Source organism: Labrus mixtus, chromosome 2, assembly GCF_963584025.1.
Source record: "Labrus mixtus chromosome 2, fLabMix1.1, whole genome shotgun sequence".
Lineage (NCBI taxonomy): Eukaryota > Metazoa > Chordata > Actinopteri > Labriformes > Labridae > Labrus > Labrus mixtus.
In genome coordinates this window covers 16,151,971-16,176,144 of record NC_083613.1, presented here as the reverse complement: position 1 = coordinate 16,176,144, position 24,174 = coordinate 16,151,971, and the positions used below count along the sequence as shown (strand labels likewise).

The 24,174-nt window shown below is 40.9% G+C and overlaps 2 protein-coding genes across 2 annotated transcripts; one reads left to right on the top strand and one right to left on the bottom strand.

Moving 5' to 3' along the window:
- Positions 1–1,311: 1,311 nt before the first annotated feature.
- LOC132986486 (protein NLRC3-like) lies at positions 1,312–10,260 on the bottom strand. The gene is made up of 8 exons (XM_061052973.1): positions 10,176–10,260; positions 9,366–9,444; positions 8,556–8,784; positions 6,539–8,336; positions 5,616–5,789; positions 4,864–5,025; positions 4,533–4,579; positions 1,312–4,019 (listed from the first exon to the last, which is right to left on the bottom strand). The coding sequence occupies exons 1-8, from the start codon at positions 10,223–10,225 to the stop codon at positions 3,427–3,429; spliced, it is 3,132 nt and encodes a 1,043-aa protein (XP_060908956.1). The 5' UTR covers positions 10,226–10,260; the 3' UTR covers positions 1,312–3,426.
- Positions 10,261–18,898: 8,638 nt separating this feature from the next.
- Positions 18,899–22,087, top strand: LOC132994042 (GTPase IMAP family member 4-like). Its single transcript, XM_061064129.1, is given in 4 exon segments — positions 18,899–18,914; positions 19,373–19,489; positions 19,492–21,442; positions 21,479–22,087. Coding segments are annotated over 3 exon segments (816 nt in total). The 3' UTR covers positions 20,175–21,442; positions 21,479–22,087.
- Positions 22,088–24,174: the final 2,087 nt, after the last annotated feature.

Genomic DNA, 24,174 nt, shown 5'->3' with positions numbered 1-24,174 from the left:
TTTCGGAACATTGTAGTTTCAACACGGCAGACCACGTCATTAACCTCCGCCGGCCCGTCGCATTTAATGACGTGGCCTAGTGGAAATGCAGTCGGATTGTCAGAGGAACGAGATCGCCTTTCCCTAAATCCTTTATGAATTCTCCTAACATCTTTCCTTAACCTCATGACGTTTTCCCCGGGGTTAAGGTAAAGTGGATAGTGAAAGGAGATAGGAGGGACAATTCGAACGCACCCTCTGTTTCAGCTGAGATCTCCTTTAACAGGTCGTGCTGCTTGGCGCCCTCTCCTGACACAAAAAAAAAACTGCATCCTGTCAGCTCCACTTTATTTTGGTGGCTGTAAACTCTAAAAAGATCACGAGTGTACTATGTAATAACAAATGTTGTATTGACTTGCTTTGACCACTAGGGGAGCTGACCACAGTTTGTAGTCACATTATTTTGTCTCTATAAAATCTTTAAACAGTCTGCTCAGCTTCTGCTTGACATTCTTATTCATGATGACTTAAAGGGTTAGTTTGATTATCACAGCTGGAGGAAGTGGTGCTTTAACAAAGTGGCCTTCTGACAGTTAAGTCACTTATCCTGATTTATCCTTGGACTTCAGGTCGGTTTCTCTTAAAGTTAGTTCAATGGCGTGGTACAAACGGCCCCGTGCATTCAGCCATGTATAGCCTAGCTTCTGTGCTGGTACTCCAACAGTGGAGATTAAAGAGAGATCTGCACTCTTTATGTTATGTTGTTAGCTTGAAATAGATCCACACATTTTTTACCTCAAGTTTATATAAATAACTTCATGATGGAGCGTTTATATCTAGATTTAGTTGATGACTTTCACATTGTATCCCTGATTCTCAAATGTAAATGTTAACGAGGAAGAGGCTAAATGCTAGCTGTGTTCTTATGGTAGCTCACTTTTTTAAATCACGTCTGTGTTCTCTGGATTTTCAGTTTTAATTGTCTGTATAGTTTCTGATTCATGTGGAAGCTTTGAAATGAAAACAGATGCTCAGATTTGCGAGGATAACATGACAAAAACCTGAAACATAACAGCTGAGACAACATATGAGCTCCCACTTGTCAATCAAAGAGGCCGTGCCCCTAATTCGACATCACTTTAAGTCTTAATATAAACAGTTGAGTTGATAAAAACTCTGCTAGTAAAGTTTTAATGAAGAGAACTTCTTAAGGACTTTGCATTAAAACCAGATGTGTTAAAACTTTATCAACAGCTGGGACACAGACAGGTCTATCATTTTAATCTGACTCTTAACATGTTTTGTTGTGAAGTCACAGTGAACACACTGAGCAGGTTTCATTAACAGAAATATAACTTTATTTAAAAATGATACAGAGACAGACTGAGTTAATTTCACTTCTCTCATTATACTTCTGTGCATCAAACTTTTTTTAAGCCGTTTTCACATATATACTCCTTAATATATCTAGATAATTTCCGGAGGACAGCTCAGATATTCTCCTGACCTGGCTGTTCACGTATGATCCTCACAGCAGAGACTATCCCTGTCAGAGAGGAGGGGGGGCCGGGGGTCTCCCGAGGTAAGACGTGACGTAAAAAAGTAGCGGACAAAGCAACAGAGTCCGCTATACGACGCTATAATGAGAATATTTGCCTTCATATAAATTCTACGTGTAGTTCAACTGAAAGACAACATCAACTAAAGAGCTAAGAACAACATACTGACGAACAGGAAACATAACGCAGCCGTTTAATTACGTGCACGGAGATCGAAGCGGTCGCATGTATACACACTATGCACCGCGCAGCAGTCACAGGATATAAACGTAACAGCCCCTCACACTGGCTCGAGTAGAATTCTCCAGATAATATCCTGTGGAAGCCCAGTCGGACTTGCTGCAGAAAAAATACTAGGAGTCTGGCCGGAGAAACCCCTGGGTGAAGTCCGAGTGAAAGCTGTTTGCGTTCACACATACAGATCCTCCTGGAAACACCAGGAGATTTTTCAGAAGTTTTCTGCAAGTGTGAAAGCCCCAACAGCGACACATTTGAGTCAGTTAGGAATACTTTCAGCCATAAGCAGAGACTTTGTGTGAAATAGATAAAATCACTGTGTGGTTCATGTAACTGTGCTGTATTTGTGTGTATAAACATCTAAACAATATTCAAGACAATAAAATACAGTAAACAGTGTTTCCGATAATATACCATTAAAGAGTAACTAAACCCCATATTTTCAGCTGTAGTGCTCGACCCTGGAATTTCAAAAAATGCATTTAGAATGTCAATGTATTAACTTCGAGGGGGGGGGGGGGGGGGGGGGGGTAACACACGCCCACTCACTCCTTCGCGCCGTTATCAGCCGCAACATGACACAATGTTTGCCCCACACACACAAATAAAAACAGTACCGGTAGGTTTAGCTAGGTTATTTAGCCATGAGCGACGACTCCGTAAGCAGCAATGGCACGTGTGCCACGGAAAGTCAAAGACTTCTCTCCTCCAGAGTCTCCTGTAGACTCTCAAATAGAGCACGACCACGGACTTCCAGATCCGTATCGTTTTGACCCGTTAGTAGGGGCAGCGAGAGCAGAGACAGCTGATGACGTGGACAGTGAGGTGCAGAAGAGGATGGGGGACGTTTCTGAATGGTACACGAGGCCCCCTGGAAGATTTATGGCTTTCACATTTTAGACAAATAACCACTGTTATACGAGCAGGGGTATGTCTGTCTGTGAATGGCTCAGTGCGCATGCGTGTGGGTGGGGGGAGCGAGTGAGGAGAGAGAGAACGAGGCGAGTGTGTGTGTTCGGCAGGTGTGGGCGAGAGGCAACGTTATGATGCCGGGGACTGGAGCAGAATAAGCAGGAGAAATCAGAGTCACAAGGCTTTTATAGGTTTGGTGACGTGGGGATGCACTCCTACGTAATACTGTACTCCACACAGCTGTTAGAGTTTTTCAAACGGAAGGGCAGACACTATGCACATTTCTAACACAACATTTAGAATTTCAATACTTTGTACTGAAATGTCGAGATTGGGACTTGGATTGATCCATAACACTACTTAATACTCAGATACAGAGGTTTATAGTTGAAAAAAGTGGTTTTAGGGTTTAGTTAAATAGAATTAGTGCACTTTTTATGGTTGACTCACAGATGAGTTTGTTCTGAAATTAATTACACACCTGTAAAGAGGCACTTTAAAGTAAAGAAATGTAATAGTATGATCAATAATAAATGCCACATGCCCTCTTTTCTCCACACATCAGATTCAGCATGTTCTTCCTGTGAATATTTTCACATTTAGATTCACTACTGACCCAAGTAGTCAGTAGGCAGTTCACAGTTGTAAACAAAGGAGTCTTTAGTAGAAAAGGAAAGAGGACAAGGGCTGTGGAAACAACAAAGGAACGGATGGTGTTAGCTTACAGCCTGTGTATGACCTATGAGCGGAGTGGGGAGACAGTCTTGTCCTCAGGTGTGTCTTCCTCCAGCAGAGGACACAGAGACACTGACGAGTCTGGCAGGTCAGACCAGAACCCGAACCCGGGGTAGAGCAGCTCAGTGAAGGTGTTGTAGAAAGTGTGGATGTGACTCAGCGAGTCGGAGGAGACGCTGTAGAAGGACAGGCTGCCGGCAGAGTAGTCCACGTACACTCCTACTCTGTCAGAGACGGAGGAGATGGAGGACGGGGTGATTGATGCTCCGACGTTGTTGTACCACACTGTGTAACCACTGTCGGAGCACTCCAGACTCCAGGACTGGTCGTTCCATCCAAACTCACAGTCGTTTCTGTGTCCTCTCCTGCTGATCCCTTTGTAAGACACAGACACGTCCACCTGTCCTTTCCACTCCACCTCCCAGTAACAGCGACCGCTCAAACCCTCTTTGCACAGCAGCTGAGGACAGAAGTCAAACCTGTCGGGATGATCGGGATACGACTGCTCTTCCTGCATGTGGATCAGCCTTCTGTTGTTGTCGCACAGTTTGAGCTCTCTGCTCATCGTGTTCGGATCGAATGTCAGTTTACAGTAATCTGACGGAGAGAAGAACACAGTGATTGATGACAGACCGCAGATAAAAAGTGGCAACTTAAAACCTAACCTACTGGTTCTTGGATAACTGTTTTAAAGCCTCCAATTCTTGCTTACATTTTATGTTAACAAAATGTAAGCCAATCGCAATATTTTGAGGTACATGATTGCACTGATGCATGGACGCAAAGCATCCAACTTTAATTAAATTAAAAAGCTGTGACGTCATATCATTTCAATTTCACACAAAACTTAATTACACAATTGTTGATTTGTTTTTATTGAAGAGAAATGGGATAACAACTTTAGAAATAAGTTGTATGATGATGATAATAATGATGATGATGACATTAGAGATCTGAGATCTGAATGAGTGATGTCATAGTTTAAAGAGAATTCATCCTGTGATATTTCGCTTCCATGAATCGTTTCCAATCTCTCGCTATTTGTCCCTGATTTCTGACTCTATCTACTGTCCGTTCTCTACAATAAAGGCATAAAAAGAACACACTTACACTTCCTCAGCCCTGGTTTCAACCATCGCACTCCAGCAGGATCCACCCTGAAAGAAAGAATTGGATCAGACCAGCACATCCTCATTTATTAATACTTCCACCTTATGAAGGTTACTGCAGATTGCTTTCTGTCAACAGCATATGCCAGCTAATGTTTGCCTCAGGCACTGTATCTGGCTTGTTTTGCATATGTATGGGTCTAAATGATTGAAGAGATTCAGCTGGGATTCACACATAAGCACTAACAGCTACATTGTAATCTTTATGGCACATGCAAGGAAGGAAACAACGAAAAGGTTGCTTGCCGCTGCAGCAGCAGGTAAATCAATACCTGAGAGTTTCTGGTCTCCAGGGAGAATCCTCCAGCAGCTTCAGTCCCGAATCTCCTGGACTGTTGTAGCTCAGGTCCAGCTCTCTCAGGTGAGAGGGGTTGGAGGTCAGAGCTGATAACAGAGAAGCACAGCCTTCCTCTGTAATCAGACAGCCGGACAGACTGCAATGAAACCACAAACATGGAAGATTATTTGAGAGCATCGAGAGGGCTCGAATCAGGGTCAAATTAAACTTTTGGTCAGCACAGAATTTTAACTTGATTCGTTGAGATTTACTTCACAACAGAACTATAATAGTATGTCATACTGATTAATTAATACTGTGCCGCTTTTTTCCTAACCTGAAACATTTCAGTCGCGTCAACGCCACCAGCGTTAAAGCAAACTCTTACTAAACAGACTGCTGCTCACAACAGAACCCTTTGCAAACTAATATCGGAAGTGTTGCTGTGGTGATGGTGGTCAGCGAGGGTCAAACAGATAATTGCAAGACACACGGTCACTCGCCAACAACTTCCAGAATCATGGAAATTCAAAACATCATCAAACAGAATTATGTTGAGTGCTGATGGGAGCACCTGCCAACAGCAACCAACTTCAGTTTTTGTGTTTGCCAAATGATTAATAACTATCTTGTCTTTTTACATTTCATTTGCAAAACGTTGACACCCCACTGTTGATGTTTAAGAGTTACCTCATACTGTATGTAAAATGAAATAGTGATCAGATAAACAAGTTGAGACATTCTGACCTTAGAGTTTCAAGCACGCAGTTTGGACTCTTCAGTCCGGCAGATAACTTCTTCACTCCTGAATCCTGCAGGTGGTTGTTACTCAGGTCCAGCTCTCTGAGATTAGAGGACTGACAGCTGAGAACTGAGGACAGAGCTTCACAGCTTCTCTCTGAGAGGTTACAGCCACCCAGCCTGAAGAGAAATTAAGAGGGAACATAGAGGGAGTCAGACACTGTACGAGGTGACTTTTTTAAAAACAGCTTTGTTTTGATTTAGTGAACATCACGTGTCATAGGCGACATGATTGACAGGTGGGTGTGATGTTACGGTTTGTTAAGAGGCTTAAAACCCGCCTCAGCTCCAGCTCTCAGCCTGTCGTTAGGTTGACTGAAAGTCAGGCTGCGGCAGGATTTCCAGCATGGCGGCTGCAGCCGATGAGCCTCCAGAGCCCCCTGACCTAACAGATGGCTGACTTCACTCAGGCTTCGTTCATTAATATTTACAGTCTATGGTCATATCCCTTTCTCTCTCTCTCTCCTGTTTCTGACTCTATCCACTGTCCTGTCTCTAAAATAAAGGCATAAAACACCAAAACAATGCAAATTGCAATAAACAGATCACTGCTTGGGTATAAGTCACTTGAGGCCTCTGTTATACTCAGACACATGATTAAAGTGTTCTTCCAGGGTGTTGCATTTTGAAGTCTAGTGTTTCTCGGTGAACAATGTGTGCTAATTGATTAAATGTGTGTTCTGAGATTTGTAAAACTGTATTTAGAATTATATTTAAGTGAGATCGATGGAACTGTGCTTAGAGTTTAGCAGTTTGGAGTCTTGCTGTTGATACATGAGCTTCAAGTTTTCAGATTTGCTCGCATAGTTCCATTTTTGTGTGTGTATACAATTGGGAGAAAACTGTAATTCAACTATCTCTGGACTTACAGTGCTTTGTTGGAGGCTTTGACCACTGGCAGCAGCCTCAAGAGAGCCTCTTCTGAATCAGAGTATTTCTTCAGATCAAACATGTTCATGTCTTTCTCTGATGACAGTAAGATGAAGACCAGAGCGGACCACTGAGAAGGAGACAGTTTGTCTGTTGAGAGACTTCCTGATTTGAGGGCCTGTTGGATCTCCTCCACCAGAGAACGATCGTTCAGTTCATTCAGACAGTGGAACAGATTGATGCTTTTCTCTGCAGACTGATTCTCACTGATCTTCTTCTTTATGTACAGGACTGTTTCTTGATTGGTCTCATTGCTTCTTTGTGTCTGTGTCAGCAGGCCGCGCAGGAGAGTCTGGTTTGTCTGCAGTGAAAGACCCAGGAGGAAACGGAGGAACAGGTCCAGGTGTCCATTTGGACTCTTTAAAGCCTTGTCCACAGCACACTGGTAGAGGTGTGCCTTTGGAGAGTGGTCTTCTGTTGTGGTAGACTTTTGGAAGGTTTCTTGTTCTTCTGACATCAGATTGACTCCAGAGTTGGTGACAGTCAGATGGACATAGAGAGAGGCCAGAAACTCTTGAACGGTCAAGTGGATGAAGCAGTACACCTTGTCCTGGTACAGTCCGCTTTGCTCTATAAAGATCTGTGTGAACACTCCTGAGTACCATGAGGCTTGTTTGATATCGATGCCACACTCTGTCAGGTCTGATTCATAGAAGATCAGGTTGTCTCTCAACAGCTGCTCAAAAGCCAGTTTTCCGAGGGACTCGATCATCTTCCTGCTATCGGGACTCCAGTGTGGATCAGTCTCATCTCCTCCATCATACTTCTTCTTCTTCCGCTTGGTCTGAACCACCAGGAAGTGGATGTACATCTCAGTCAAGGTCTTGGGCAGCTTTTGAACTTCTGTGGTTTTCAACACATCCAGAACTGTAGCAGTGATCCAGCAAAAGATTGGGATGTGGCACATGATGTGGAGGCTTCGGGATGTCTTGATGTGGGAGATGATTTTGTTGGCCTGATCCTTCTTTTCAAATCTTTTCCGGAAATACTCCTCCTTCTGTGGGTCAGTGAAGCCTCTGACCTCTGTCACCATGCCAACATACTCAGGAGGGATCTGATTGGCAGCTGCAGGTCGTGTGGTTATCCAGAGGCGAGCAGAGGGAAGCAGGTTCCCCCTGATGAGGTTGGTCAGCAGCACATCCATTGAGGTAGACTGTGTGACATCAGTCAGGATCTCAATGTTGTGAAAGTCCAGAGGAGGTCGACACTCATCCAGACCGTCAAAGATGAACACAACCTTAAACTTTTCAAACCTGCAGATTCCTGCCTCTTTGGTTTCAGGGAAGAAGTGATGAACAAGTTCCACCAAGCTGAACTTCTTCTTCAGCATATTCAGCTCTCTGAAAGTGAATGGAAAGGTGAACTGTATGTCCTCATTGGCTTTGTCTTCAGCCCAGTCCAGAGTGAACTTCTGTGTTAAGACTGTTTTCCCAATTCCAGCCACTCCCTTTGTCATCACTGTTCTGATTGGTTCGTCTCTTCCAGGTGAGGCTTTGAAGATGTTCTCACATCTGATGGTTGTTTCTGGTCCAATCAGTTTCCTGGATGCTGCTTCGATCTGTCGGACCTCATGTTCATTATTGACCTTTCCATCCCCCCCCTCTGTGATGTAAAGCTCGGTGTAGATCTGATTCAGAAGGGTCCGGTTTCCTGCTTTAGCAATCCCCTCAAAAACACACTCGAACTTCTTCTTCAAGTTATTTCTGAGTTTATGCTGATAAACCGGAACAGGATGTTCTGAAGGAACACAACAAAGAAGAGCTTAATTCCTCACAATAATAATTGGACAGATATGGTTAAACCTCTAAATAAACCAGTCCCTCCAGGATGTCTCAAGCTTTCTTTTTGGTTGATTTTGCACAAATCTGCTCAACTGAAATATTGCAACTTCCTGGAGTGACTGATAAAAGGCCTTTTTTTTATCAATTATTTAATCATTTAGAGAAACTCTCTTACTTCGCTGGAGACAGTCAGCCAGCTCTTTGTGGTTCATTCTCCTCAGGGAGTGCTGCATGATCTTCAGAAGAGCTTCTCTACTGCTCTTCCTCTCCTCCTCATCCCCCCAGTCTAACATCTCCTCATCCGCCCTCTGACTCTCTGTGCATTTTTGGGAATCTGGATCCAGATCTTTCTTGATGTTCTTCAGCTCCTTTTTCACAAAAGTGAAAATGTTCTTCTCCAGCAGCTGTAACAGAAAGTTATATGTATAACGTAATCAAACTAAAATCATCATACCTAACTTCAGCTGGAAATACTATATGGAGCAGCATGGAGATTATTGTGAACAGAATAGGTTTACAGTACAGTCATTTTTATTATATTATTATACTAGTCTATATTATATAACATTTCATTATATTACACTATATTGTTCATATTGCACTATATTATATTATATTATACTACATTATATTATATAACTGCACTCTGCATTACTGTGGTACAACACTGCCTCTCTTCACTGCTGTTTACATTACTTACTGCTATTTATCATACCAAGTCACTTTAATCACTTGTCACTTTATCTTGTAATTCTCTGAAAATACTGTCTCAATTCCCAATTCCCCCCAGTTAACTTCATCATTCTTTTTGTACTGTATATACCCCCTGTTTTTATTTTTATTATTATTTTTATTTATCTTATCTATTCTGTTTAATGTGTATTCTTGAGCTTTCTTGTCTGTGCTGCTGTAACGCCCAAATTTCCCCTCTGGGGATCAATAAAGTACTATCCTATCCTATCCTACTTGTTGATCATGTACAGACCTCAAATATGGAGTCCAGGTGTGTTTGATGCTGCTGGGCGGACTTATCACGAGGAACATCAAAGCTCTCCTTGTCGACTCTGAGGAGGAATAAAGCAGAATCAGCTACCATTGTGTTTGTTCAACAAAAGAAACACAAGGTTCATTTTCATGAGGGATACATGCATATGAATATATGAAATATCACATATTTTCCTGGGAGCTCCTGAGCTCTTGTAGGTTCCTCAGGATTGTTGGTGAGGACAGCCAGAACAACTTGGTGGACAACACTTTTTCAACTTGATATACCAACAATAGGAAGTAGTCAAGGTCAGGATTACCTGTTGCCCTAACTAGAAAACAGAGAAGCAAAGAGAACTCTGAGTTCTTGGCCTGGCTAGTAGTTAGGCTCAGGAAATTTGAAATCCTAGAAGGAAAGTATTTTTTCAGTTCATGTCCAGTCAATGGAAACTGATCTAGATGAACACAGATGCAGGACATCCTTCCAGCAAGAAAGTAAGAACTGTAACATGATGTCCGTCATAGAGACTTGGATTGAACCTTTGATGCCTGACTCAGCCATAGTCCAAGAAATGTAAAACTTCAGCATCAGGATCTAAAAAATGGACTAGAGTGAGAGATGGGGGTGTCTGCTTCAGTGTTTAAGATACTCCATCCATCTGTCCAGACATTGTTTTTCTTTTTCCAGGGCCTGGTCGTGGTGGCAGTTGGCTAACACCTCGATGTGTGCTCAGTGAACTTCATCAGTCAGTGAAGGTTTCAAAGCTGGAGATTTAGAATCCCATTTTCAGTATCAGATTTAAATCCTCACCTTTGATAACCGAAGTCGAGTTCCCCTTTGAAGAATACAGGACGATCCATAGACCAGTCACTTTTAGCATACTTGGGTTTAGGTTGTCCGAGCGTCCTGCATTCACAACACACAGAAACACAATCATTCAGTCACATACACACTAACTGTGACAACTTTTTGGATCTCTTGGGATTGGAGTTATTTTATTAAACATGAGTTTTAGTATTAAAATGTGTCTTTTGCGACACCCCAGGCGCAGAAGAAAAGGAGACTCCTGGGGGAGGAAACCCCTTTCCGATTGATGGCAAAGCGAATTCAGACTTGTGTACATCAGTGTACTTCTAGTGATGAAAGACACAACAGAAAACTCAAAGTACTTTTTGGAGTCTCTGGTTTTTTGAAATGTTCAAAATCCCCGCTGCTGCTATGGAGCTGGTGGCCAGCGGAGCAGTCAAGCTCACAGAGGACGGACACATAATGTGGAAGTCGAGTTAAAACACAGAGCAACATCAGCATTCCAATAATGCTCAGTAATATTTCTTACATTTCTAGAATCTTAATGCCTGTGGCTAGACATCTCTAATTGTATCTGACAGTAAAGACAACTGAATGAACTCAGATCCATTTAAATTCCTGGTTTGGTCATTAGTAAATATACTCTGATGTAAACATTAGTGTCTGCATGTAGAAAGAAATATTTCAATAATTCAGCCTGTCATCAGAAGTGACCTGTTACACCCGCTGACCTCAGCATGCATTAGTGGTTTAGTTGTCTCCCTGAGATACATGGTTAAGGTACAGTCTGCCATCACCAGTTATGCCAAGAATAAAAGTGACAAAACTCAAAGACAAATTGATACGACTTCAGAGAGAGAAGGATTCTCAGAAAAAAAATCAATGCACAGCCTCAAGGGGAAACATCCCAACCTCCATCTTTAGCCTGGAACAACCCAAGACAACGAACAGAACTTCAGATGAGAGTCTGCTGAAAGAATTCCAGGACCCAGGCAGCCTGAAAACCCTTTAGGGCAGAATGACGCGCCTTTTTCCAGAAGAGAGAAAGTACAAAACACAAGATTCACTGCAAAAAAGAATAAGGAAGAAGCCTTCACCTCAAATCACTATAAGCTCCTACCTTAATCAGAGGGTGATTGGAATATATCCAAGTGAAGATCTTGATGGTTGCTAGAGACAACCAGGGAAGATAACTGGTCATTGCAGCTAAGAGATGTAGCCTAAAAGTGAAAAAGTGCAAAGGTGGTATACTGGCAGAGCTTTGTTATGGAGCTGTTATGGACTCATTCTGTATTTCAAGGGCGTGTGTTATTTCAATAACTGTCCAAGCAGCCCAAATGAAAGTATCTTGCAACACAGCCTGGTTTGGATACTTCCCTGCCTTCAACTCTCCTACACAGCACATGGTCAGGATGGAGCTGCACAGCACAGCTGCCTTCTTTACCAAATGGCACAGGAGGAAGACATGACTTAAATAGAACAACGCAAAAGTAGAGGACGAAGCAACAGAGTCCGCTATACAATCACTTTAATGGGAATATCTGTCCTTATATCAATGCCATGCATAGTTCAAATTAATCACAATATCAACGTAAGAGCTGAGAAGAACATACTGGAGAACAGAAAACATAATGAAGCAGTTTAATCACATACACAGAGATTTTAGTGGTTGCATGCATACAGTCCATGCACCATGCAAGGTTCCCAGGATATTAACGTCATCACCCTCTCCCACTGGTGTGAGGTGAATTCTGCAGATAATATCTTGCTGCATTCTCACATCAGCCCACTTGGACTTCATGTGTAAAAAAATACTAGGGGGCTCCTGGAAATATCAGGAGATTTTCTGGAGTTTTGTGCATGTGTGAGGAGGTTTAGTCAGGAAAGAATTTAAAGCTGGAGATCTCGCAATTCATTCTACAAAACACATATTTCTCTTTTTTATCATCAGTTTGAAGTCCTCACCTTTGATCATTGCAGTCACATTTACATTTGAAGAATACAGGACGATCCATAGACCATTCACTCCTTGCATCATTGAGTTCAGCTTCTTTGCATTTCGTCCTGTGAGAAACAGAACACGGAGACTAAATCAGTCCGTCACTTAAATACACTCACTGTGCACAATATATATTCATCTTTGGGGCTCTGAGTTATTTTCTGGATGGATGAAGTATATAGATGAAACATATTTCTCTTTAAAGGTATATTCACCATGTAGTGTAGAAGCTGGAGCGGCTCTCACTGAATCTGACATTAGAGTACTGAAGAAGTTTTGCTGTGGAATTAAGGATGTCAGAAAACTAACCTTTACTTTTTTTTTGCAGGTGGGCCAAGGGGGAATTTTTGAGCTACCAAAAGTTACTTTTTGGGCCTTTTTGCCATTATTGGATAGGAGTGCTGAAGAGAGTGGGGGACGACGCAGAGGGCCAAGATCGGATTCGAACCCTCAGGCACTGGGACGAGGACTACAGCCTCTGTACATGGGTGCAACATAACCGCTTGGCTATCGGCGCTCCAGGTAAGGGCAATTAAACTATTGATGTGACTGACCAAACTTTTCTTTGACCACTTGACAGATTAGATTGTTGTTTGTCTTTGCCGCTGCCTCCTGTGGTCAGACTGTGTACTGCACAAATTTGTCAGCTCCACAAGTCATGGACAGCTTTGGGTCGTAGGGTTATACCTTATTTATTAGAGGTCTAAAGATAAACCGTCTAAATCAGTAACTGATTTTAACTTTAAAGTTCGGAGTGACTCTGTCCTCAGAGATCTGGATCAGTACAAACGTACTATGATCCGGCCTGTTATGAACCGCTTCATTCAGGTTTTGCTTCCTATCACTTTGTTAAGCACCTTGAATTTCCCTCTGGGCATTAAGAATGTATTTTTGATTGATCTCTGAAGAAAGATAGAATAGAAAAGTGAGCTCCAATTAGTCGTAAAAAGTAAAAAAAAAAAAAAAAATGTGAAAGGAGAAATAACCGACTAGATAGATGGTAACATATTCATTTAATTGTCTTTCTCAGATAAATAACCCCACATTTAGTCTTATTGATTACTTACTTAGCACACATCTTTGTTAAGAAGCACTGAACTTTAAAATATATGTAGCATTTTATATATTGAATCAGAATCAGATTTATTGGCCAGGTATGCTTACACACACAAGGAATTTAACTTTGGTGATCTGTGCTCTCTTATGTACAGGTACAACATTAAATATCAACAATAAACATAATAAGAAAAGATTAATATTTACATGACTAAATATGAAACAGTGCAGTGGTGCATAGTGCAAAAGATGCTGAAGTAACATGATAAGTAAAATGCAGATATTGCTCAACAGACTGGTTGTTCTGGTCAGCAAACTGTGTGAACGTGAGCATCTGATTCATAACAATTTAAAAAATGGTAACATTCATTCTTTGAATTTCTCACCTGTGTTCAGCATTTTCTCCATTTCTGAAGAAAACAGGACGATCCATGGACCAGGTGCTCTTTAAGGACTCACATCTGGGTTCATGTTCAGGACAGTGTGCAGTCCGATGGTTCCTGACAATTATTTAAAATCACATATTTAGGAAAATACTCCCTGAGAAAAAAAAAAATGTTGCTGCAAAAAACCTGAACAATCCCTTTAATTCAACTTTGTGTGCTAGATATAGATGTGCCATTTAGGGCTGACGACCATGTAGTCAAATCTTCGACGATTTGTAGGTGAGAGCCTCAGTCGAACACCAGGATCATTCCATTCCAGCTGTATGGGGGTGTTTAATGTCTAATTGTACAAAGATCTGTCTGTTGATATTGATATGAATCTCACCCTATTAATACTTGTAATGCAGTTCTGAAAACCTCTCATCCTTTAAATCAATCTCCTTAGTGTGTGCATGAAGAAATCACCCCAAAGTATTGATAGAAGCAGCAGGGCCATGTTTAGAGAATTTCAGTGGCTACAAGAAATGTCAGTCATTGGCGCAGGCGCATGTAATTGGCCGTCAGAACAGGGGGCGGCACCTCCTTTCAACTCAGGCTCCCATTGGTTGTTATAAAGTGTTATAAGAGGTCATCAAAAGGTCAGCGGACTAGCGGATCGCTTACGTAGGTCTTTATGGATGTAATGTGTTTGGATTAAATCTTTCATGGGTTTGAACCCAGTTTTGGTGAATTGTTATGATCTGGAGAGTTCAGTAAATCTTTTTTTTTTTTTAAACTATGAAGGAAAGGCAAAAACAGGTTTGTTTGTGTCTCATGAAATGTTTTTCATGTCGTGTAATAGTTTCATGTTTCACAAAATGATTTTATGACTCTTAATTAAATGTTTTTGCATTTTGTGAAATGTTTGTATGTGTTAGTGAAATGTTTTTGCAGCTGAAACTGTTAAGTTTGCACTACAAACGAATCTTTATAAAAAAAAAACAAAAAAAACCACTTTTTGGAAATCTCTCACCTTTGATCATTTTTAAAGAAAACGGGACAATCCATAGACCAGACACTCTTCCCGGACTCACATCTGGGTTCATGTTCAGCACAGTGTGCAGTTTGATGGACCCTGACAATTATTAAAGATCATGTTTTCAGAAAAATACTCACTTTATAAAAATGATATGAAGGATAATGTCTGAATACTGGCCTGGGCTTCATCTCACCTTTGAGCTTGACCTTCCTCACACAGAGCGCCTTTAGAGGGGGGGACGTCCTCCCCTCTGTCCTCACAGGGATCCATCACTGAGCCCTCACCTTCACACAGACGTGAACACCTGCAGGGAGAAAGCTCACACATTACATGATAACCTCAGTGACATCACCAACACACACTATTCTGACTGAAGTAGGACTGTACCAAAACCTAGACATATCTATCTATGACATAGATTCTATGTGGACATGATGAAAAAAAATGCAGACAAACTCCTGCACTCTGTCTAAATTGTAAAATAAAATGTCTGCAATGCTCCGTACTGTTGTCAACCTATTTGTACAACTAAGACAGAGTCCGGGAGTTTGCTTACAATGTTTCATTAATCAATTTCCTTTCATCGCACCTGTTGCAGTATTCTTCAAAACAAAGAATCATGCAAATAACGGAGATTATATTTGTTCAAAACATGTGGTATCGAGAAAGTATCGGAGTATTAAACATTTTGAAAACTTTAAATAGCAGTTTGATGGGCAAAGGGGTCTCGTGATGAAAGACGTGACGTAAAAAGAATGATGCGGAAGAGACAGACGAAGCAACAGAGTACACACAGAGACTACACGTTATCCCGCTGTGTTCTCACAACAGCTCGCTCATACAGAAAAAATACAAGGGGGCTGGCAGGAGAAACTGCGGATACAGTCTGGGTGAAAAAAAAAGTCTGTTTTCGTTCACACGTGCAGCTCAACCCGAAAACCCCCGTTTTTCAGGAGTTTTGTGACCAATTAAAGACTTAAATATCAAAGTTTTTGTAAATAAGTAAAACATTACCAAAGAATTAAAAAACCACATCACACAAATTAAGCATGATTACTTTTTCCTCAATCAATTTTTGGTTTGATTCCATTATTATTAACATTATTTAAGTTAATGTAAAAATCTTTTTCTTTATCCATAAAACTTTACCAACAATCTTCATTTTACCCAAAATCAACAAACGTTTTGACCTTGATCCAGCTGTATCACTCCTCAAACTTATTATTTAAAATATCTGAACTATTTGTAATAAATTAAACATTTAAAATAGCCTAATATCATAACCTTTATATGAGAAGTATCATCTTGTGAGGTGTGATTCACTGTAAAGGGAATTACATTAATAATAGGCCTAGGCTACTTATAAAGAATTTTCATATGAAAAACTGCCTTTTTATGTTACCAAGTTTCCTGGACATAACCTAGACTGTAAATATTAAAATCCTGGATCATAACCAGCCTTCACGTCTGACGTTTGTGACAAAACAATCCGCGAGTTATGAATATTTTATTTATGTAGGCCTATAGACCTCCTGCAGCCACATTTTCTTTCAGAGCCACTGCTACACCGCTCCAAGATGGCACCTAAGTAAACACAATGGTGCATTCATGTGGTGTCGGAAAACATCGGAAAAATTAGATTCCGCGTTGTAAAATGCATTTGAACGCCTGCTCAAGTCGGAACAACAACTCGGAAACTCGAAAAAAAAGTCAGGTGTCCGACTTGCCGACATAATCGTCATCACAAAATATGTTTGGTTAATGTTAAGATATGCCTCCTTTTTATTAGTTCACGCATTGCACATCAACTAGGCTACAGGCTATTTGCTGATATAACTTGTACCAGAGACATTCAACACATTTCTTTCGTCGCATCCACGATGTTTGTTACTGTTTCTGTTACAATATTCCGACTTTCTGAACTGAAATCACGTGAACACACTGAAGTCGGAGGGACGACTTCCAATTTCGGAAACTGGGACCATCCGAGGAGCACACGAATGCAGCATAATGCTCATGTTTACAGCTATCTGCGGAGTTCCCCCTACACTTCATCTCCGTATAATTTCAATATCCTATAAAAACCAGCGCGAGTGCATTTATGACAGTAGCCTTCTGAAAATAAGACCCGATGTGTCATTATTATAGGTTACAATGTTACAATGTTACAATATAGATAGGTATAGGTAGGCTACTCTGTTACACCATAACACAACATGCTGTGCCTCACACAGCTGTGCCTCACAGCTCGGTGGAAATGACTCAACATGAATGATCCAAATACTGCCCGTGATCGTCTTAAACCACAGCAAAGACAAATAATGACATCAGCGCGAACACGGACTCGTTTATTTCTCTTCTTTCACTCGTCATCAGCCGCCCGACACCGACTCTTTCCCGGCGGTAAACAAGAGCAAAACTGAGAGCATACACATTAGAAAAGGTCTGAAGTCCGACTGTTGATTCTATCTGAACTGTAGGCTAGGAGAGTTTAAAATAATCATACTGTTAAAAATGTCGAATACAAACCTCTCTGTGGATAGAACAAATAAGCTGCGTCACACCAAGAGGCAGGAACTCATTTCATGGAAAGTGAAAGTTGACTGCGACGGGAAAGTATACCGCAGGGGCGTGCACAGTCTATTCTGGCGGGAGGCACTGCTGTGGGGGGATATAATGAATTTATGAATAAGAATGAATTCACAAATACTTAATAACAGGAAAGTGTTTCACATATTTTATATCCCCTTATAGACTGAATTCAGGGTGATTGGGACACACACACACACACACACACACACACACACACAGACATCTAGCAGCAAGGTGTTGAATAATGCAAAAAAAAAACCTGCAGTTCATCGAATGTCCCCTTTCTCCAGATACACTTTTTAAGATTTTGGTTAAAATTGTCTTTAGGTCCTGACAGAAATTAATAATTCATGTGCTCTGAAAAAGGAACAAAGAAAATCTGTCATCTGTAGAAGTTGTAAGCCTGTAAAAACTTTGAACAATGTCTGCCACGAGGTACCAATCTGATGAACCAATCACACGCCTCCCTGTCTCCCTGCTCGTATTCTACCCCATGCATGCACGAGCCCACACTCAAAGTATGAACTGAGGTCCGCTTCTGGACCAATGGCGCTGTTGCATGTAAGTGAGGGGCGTTTCTTTTGAGGGAGCACAGAGGGGAGGGGGGTGGGTGCAGATGGGAATGCTACTTTCAAAATCATGCTAGTTTTCGAAAAGTGCCAACTCTGCCTTTAAAGGTGTGGAGATTTGGTATAGTGAAATTTGAATAAGTGAAACTGATGCTATATTTTCTAAACTGAATACACAAACATTTCTCAAAGACAAAAATGGGTCCCTGGAAAACAGTTTGGAGCTAAAAAGCTACCAGGAGAGTTATGGTTTCACTGTTGCGGGACCCCCAACATAAAGTCTTGCGTAGCATTTCATCTTCAAACATTGTTACAGGGACCAAGTTTTCCTCTGAGGACAGTTTGTGTATATGTAACAGGTGTGTTAAAATGCTTCGTCAAAATGATTTATAATTCACCAAAAGTCCGTCCTTTAAGTCAAATTTACATTTTGTCATCTTTTTCAAATATATTATATATATTTTTATATGCACTTTTGTATTTTATTTTGGAGTTTGTTTTGTTTTGGCGGTCTGCTGTGATGATGTCACATCCTGTAGATTCGCTCACCTCTCCTCAGACGGCCTGAGACCCCGCTGAGGTCAGTTCATGAAGTGTTAAAACACGGGAAAAACATGCTAAATAGTGGTTCAACTATACTTCGTTAGGCCCACAGACGTTTTAATACCATGTTAACTGTTGGTTAATGTATTTGAAGAGTTTTATTTGTCGTACAGCACTTAGTTTGTATATGCTAATTAGGCGAACTTTAAGATAGAGCATCCGTGTGGCTTCTCTTGTGGTTTGCTGTATTTTCTTCTCCCCTTTAAAGGTGTGCATGTTGAAGCCCAGTCGTATGAAGTTGCTGTACTGAATGTATTTTATTTTACACAGGTATGTGAACCCTCTCTTTGTTCTTGTTGTTTACAGATATATATGTATATATATTTGATCACAAATTATTTTGTTATTTTAATATAACGTGAAGTGTACAGTTTACAATTAGTTTAGCTGTTTAAGTACATTTTCGGTTTTGACAAAAACAGAAAATTGCCACTGTTGAGTAAGAAATAAGCTGAAATACAATTTATATTTTTTATTTAGTTTTTGTTCTCGTTTATAAAAGAATGTCACAGCACACCCGTATGCATTGTGTCAGACATGTTCCTTTTTCAGAGCACATGAGTTATTAATTTCTGTCAGGACCTAAAGACAATTTCAACCAAAATCTTAAAAAGTGTATCTGGAGAAAATTACCAACCCTGCCTTTAATAGCAGGAATTTATCTCCAAGCTTTTGACATCACATCGGAAGAAGTCAATGAGATGAGACAGCCTGGACGACCTGTAATAATTGGTCATAGTCATGTGATCATCATGTTTTTCCACCTTTGCATAAAAACATGCAGTAAACTACGAATTCTCTGAAAAGTGAATCAAAAGTGAAAAAAATACAGAGAACAATTTGAAATATTTAATTAAGATCTCTTTTATCTCAACTAAGCTCTGCCCACGGAAATAGACTTTTTCCAGTTTACAAAAACCATTGAACACCTGCAGCATTCACTTTTTTTCTAATGTTGTTTTTTTTCGTCTACACAGCACAAAATGATACGGCTCTGAGAATAGTGCCGTTGGGGAAGACTGGAAATGGGAAGAGTGCCACTGGAAACAACATTATTGGAAAAAAGTGGTTTGAAGCCAAGTTCAGTGCAGAGTCTTTGACTGTTCAAAGGGCAATGGTACGGTGGATGGACAACAGATTCATGTAATCGACACTCCAGGCCTGTTTGACACCAGATTTGATGAGGAGAAAACAGAAGAAAATATCACCCAGTGCTTCACTTTTGCTGCTCCTGGACCCCATGTGTTCCTGGTGGTCATCAGGCTGGGCAGAGTCACTGACGAGGCGAAGCAGACGGTGCAAAGGATTCAAGAAATCTTTGGGCAGGCAGCAGAGAGATACAGCATGGTTCTCTTCACTCATGGTGACCAGCTTACAGGCACTTCCATGGAGAAGTTCTTGGCTGAAAGCCCCGACCTGCAGGAGCTCGTGGCCAGATGTAACGGCCAGTACCATGTCTTCAACAATAAGAAGAAAAATCGCTCTCAGGTCATCAAGCTGCTCCAGAAGATCAGAAGTATAGTCCAGAACAACGGAGGACATCACTACACCAACGAGATGTTCCAAGAGGCTGAGAGGATAATCGAAGAAAAGCAACAAGGCATCCTGAAGGAGAAAGAAGAGCAAATACGCAAAGAAAGAGAAGAAATAAAGAGAAGGATAGAGCATAAATATGAGAAAGCGATGAAGAAGATTAGTGAGCAGCTCCAGGCTGAGAGACAGAAAAAGAGTCCAAAAAAATATGACGATTTTTGCGTCACTGGAAGCTGTTGTGGTTAGCGGGGTGAAACTACAATGCTAGTTCCTCATATTTTCGACCACTGAAGCTACAGACCAATCACAGATCAGTGGGTGGGAACTCACTCCCAGAAGCGAAACTTAACGTCCGCCATATTGCTTGGAAGCTATGATAACAGGCTCTATGGAGAAAGCTGATAATGGCGAAAAAATATAAATATAGCGGTGAGATGGATGCTGCCGACAGGCCGGTCTTATGTTTTGGCTGCTGCAGCCCCTGGCCGCCGAGGTCGCTGCTGGCCGCCGCTGGCTGCCGCTAGCCGCCGGGGTCGCTGGCCGCCAGGGCTGCCGCTAGCCACCGTTGGCCGCCGCTAGCAGAGGTGTCAAAAGTATTCACATTCATTACTCAGGTAGAAGTATAGATATAGGGTTTAAAAAGACTTCTTTAGAAGTTGAAGTATCAACTCAAGCTTTTTACTCAAGTAAAAATGTAAAAGTACTCATTTCAAAACTACTTAAAGTATAAAAGTAAAAGTAATGTAAGGGGGAAAAAAATGCCATTAAGGACAAAAGCTTAGGCTGCGCCACAGGGGCCTATAGTGCACTACCCCACCTCCCCAAAAATACATTTTTCTAAAGGCCATAATGACTACAATGTTATATTAAAATGTTATTGTTGAAAAATGTGGGATGCACCTGTTTCAGCCGCATTTATGCCCATTGAAAATGAACGCATTTTAGTACAATGCAAATACATTAAAGAACCATATATGTGTACTACTGAGCATTAACATGTGTTTCATGGAGCGGAAGATATGATGACTAGTTGTCTATAAGTATTGTAATGGTGCAAAAAGTCAAACTTCAGAGGCATGTTATCAATAGCCTTTATTGGAATGTAAATGTACATCCACGCTTAGCTGCAGGAATCTGTGAGGGCAACGGATGTAAGATAACAAAACTAGACAAGAAATTGGTGAACCCAGGGCAGGCTTAGTAACAATTACCCTTGTATGGTTGTCTCTGCCACGGACATCTTCGTACTAGGCTACATATGTCTGCTATTTCCTTGCTGGAGTGTGACGTGATTTGTGTCATGTGCAGGTGCGATGGATCGCGTACAAACCACTAGGGTGTCGGTGTATACTTCTCATCCAACCACAATCAAATTCACTCTATCCGGATGGCGCGATTTATCTGGATAGGTTTTTTTTTTTTTGTGTTTTTTTGAACGATGACAAGCAGGAATGAAAACAAGCTGAAATGAAATAGGAGTAACGAGGCTATTTTTAAAATGTGAGGAGTAGAAAGTATAGATAATCGTGTGAAAATGTAAGAAGTAGAAGTAAAAAGTCTGCTGAAAAATAATTACTCCAGTAAAGTACAGATACCCAAAATTTCTACTTAAGTAAGGTAATGAAGTATTTGTACTTAGTTACTTGACACCGGTCGGTGCTCTCACTGTTTGCCTATGGACACAGACATAGAGTCTGTTTTCTGCCATGTGTTGAAGTAAATATGTCTGTAAATGTTTTTATTATTATATTTCTACTGCTATATTGAATATTTTGGAGAAACTGTAACGATCGAATTTCCCTCTGGGATTAATAAAGTATTTCTGATTCTGAACTAGAGGACCTTATTGGGAGTGGCCTGCAGTGCTGTGCATTCTGGGATTTGGTGTCTTTTATCTTTTATGAGCCAAAAAGACACTTTCTGCCTTTTCTTGGCCAAGAAGGCACCAACTTCAAAATTTATTTCACATTTCTACTACATATATGACCCAATGTCAATACAGATTCATGTTTCAACGGGTGAAGTATCCCTTTAACTAAAATCATGGATACTTGATAGTTTACTTTAATTTATTTTGTAAAGATCAAGAGTATGTTGGCATGTTTTGTTGTGATGTTATCTATCAATGAAAAACAATTAAAATCTATGTTAATTTGAAAGCAGTGGTTCTCCTCTTTTGTGTGGATCCTGGGGGTCTCACCTTTCCTCAAGTAAATAAAACAGGGGCTTACAGGAAATAAGGTTGGGAAACACTGCTCTTCGGGTATGTTCTAAACGGGATCACTTCTGGTTCTCGGTCTTTAATTTTTCCCTAAAATATTAAAAAAAAACAGTTTCTCCATGGCCCCTTACTTCTATTTGTGGTGTGATCCCAGTTAACATATCTGCAACCACTCATCAGCACAAGGCTCTAGTGTTGTCCTCCTTAGTGGCATAGCGGCTGATATCACTGAACTGAAAACGATGCAAGTAAACCTCCTTCCTGTTGGCAGAAGTCTATACTCTGCATGCAGAGGGTGGTGAGGGTCTTCCAGGATGCCCTTTGCTTTCTGAGTGGCACTTGCCAAGACAAAACATTGCCAAGATAATTAAAGTCAAAGACAACAATCTTTAGGAAAAGTTTAACTATATTTCCCAGACTGTTTTTGTCGGATCATCTCTAACTAAATAAAAGATGAAAATGATAATAATAATAATTTTAAAAGAGATTTGTCAACATTAAAACCCCTCAACATTTTCAAGAAGAGCCGTTTACAATTTTCCTTCTTGCAGAAGACATCAGTGTTCGCATTTAAGGTCAGTTTGTCATCTAGGATGGTACCTGACTCACTGGTTGGGGGATCTGATTAGGATGCCTTTGGAGGATTTTCAGGCACATTAAACTGGGAGTAGACCCAGGATGTTTCCAGAGCTTACTGGAGGAAATGTCCCAATGATCCCCTTCAGCCTGGGATAAACTCAAGATCTTTCATAAAGAACTGGAAATGTTACCACTGTAACCCATAATAAATTAAGCGCTACTAAACATGTCATTTAGAAGTTTAGTTGCATAGTATTCCCAGAGGGAGGCGCATTGTACAGTCTGTAGAAATCAAGTGTGCAGGATCAGTGGCGATTCTAGAGTCTGTTGGGGCCCGAGGCAAAAATGTATTAGGGGACCCTCCAATCACTATTATATATTCCAGTGGCCTGATGCTCCCAGACAGATAACTCCTCTATATTTTCCATCAGTGATTTTCATTGACAAACTTTGGTTTTCACAGGAGTAATACACAAGATGCTAAGCAGGGCAATGAGAGTGAGTGCTGTAAGATGGGGCCCCATTAGGGGAGTTTCCTACTGTCATTGAAAAATTTACACATTTTGAGCTACTACTGTGGTTTGCAGTGTGTCAGCCCTCAGGTGATTCCTCAGTGTCCTGGGGCCCCAGGGAGTTGCCTGCCTTGCCTGTTGACAAGCAACACCTCTGTGCAGGATGCGGCCTGTAGGCTATATCAGTCCCAAACTTTGCCATTCCGATTACAAAGCCACAACTTCTCAATATATTTCATTATTATATCTTGTTATTTCATTTTGATATGTGTTAACACATGTTCTTAGCAACATTAAACTTTAATAGAGACAGTAAACATAGCCTACATGTTATTTTATTTTCTCCCCTGCATGCCATTCATTTATTACATTCAATATTTCTTTCCTCTGTTTGAAACAGTCTTTAATCCATATTCAACAGTAGCCTAAAGGTAACAGTGAACATGTAGCCTACTTTTCATGTGTTTTTTTCTGTTTTGATATTTACATTCAGTCTATTTCTTCTGTTATGAACTTTTCTTGTCATTAATAAAGATTGGCAAAGAAAATAACTTGTAGATTTTGATATGCAGTGATTTCCAACATCTTTAACATGAAAAATTTACTGTGTAAATATTTTGTTCCACCTCCCTCTTCTTTCCACGTCCCTCCCCCGGGATGGGCGGGGTCATATCACCTCACCTTGAGCACTCCACCTGCACAGGTAGTGATGCTGTGCCCTGCAGACTGATAAAAGCACAGAAGGAAAAACCACAGATTAATCATTGAAATAATTATCTCTGGACTCTATGCTAACCGTGAAACACAGAAACAGTTTTCTGTTGAGTCTTAAACCCGTTTGAAACGTGATGAGTGAATTTAGCCTGTTGAGTTTCAGCTGTAGACTAGTCCCTGTTTTTGTGTCATTAAGTGCTTGCTCGTTTGTTTTATCCAC

Coding starts and splice junctions, on each gene's coding strand:
- LOC132986486 (XM_061052973.1), bottom strand. CDS start 10,225: ATGGATCGTCCTGTATTCTTCAAAGGGGAACTCGACTTCGGTTATCAA. Junction 9,445..10,175: donor CTCGACTTCGGTTATCAAAG/GTGAGGATTTAA, acceptor ATTCCTCCTCAG/AGTCGACAAGGAGAGCTTTG. Junction 4,580..4,863: donor TGGAGACCAGAAACTCTCAG/GTATTGATTTAC, acceptor TCTTTCTTTCAG/GGTGGATCCTGCTGGAGTGC.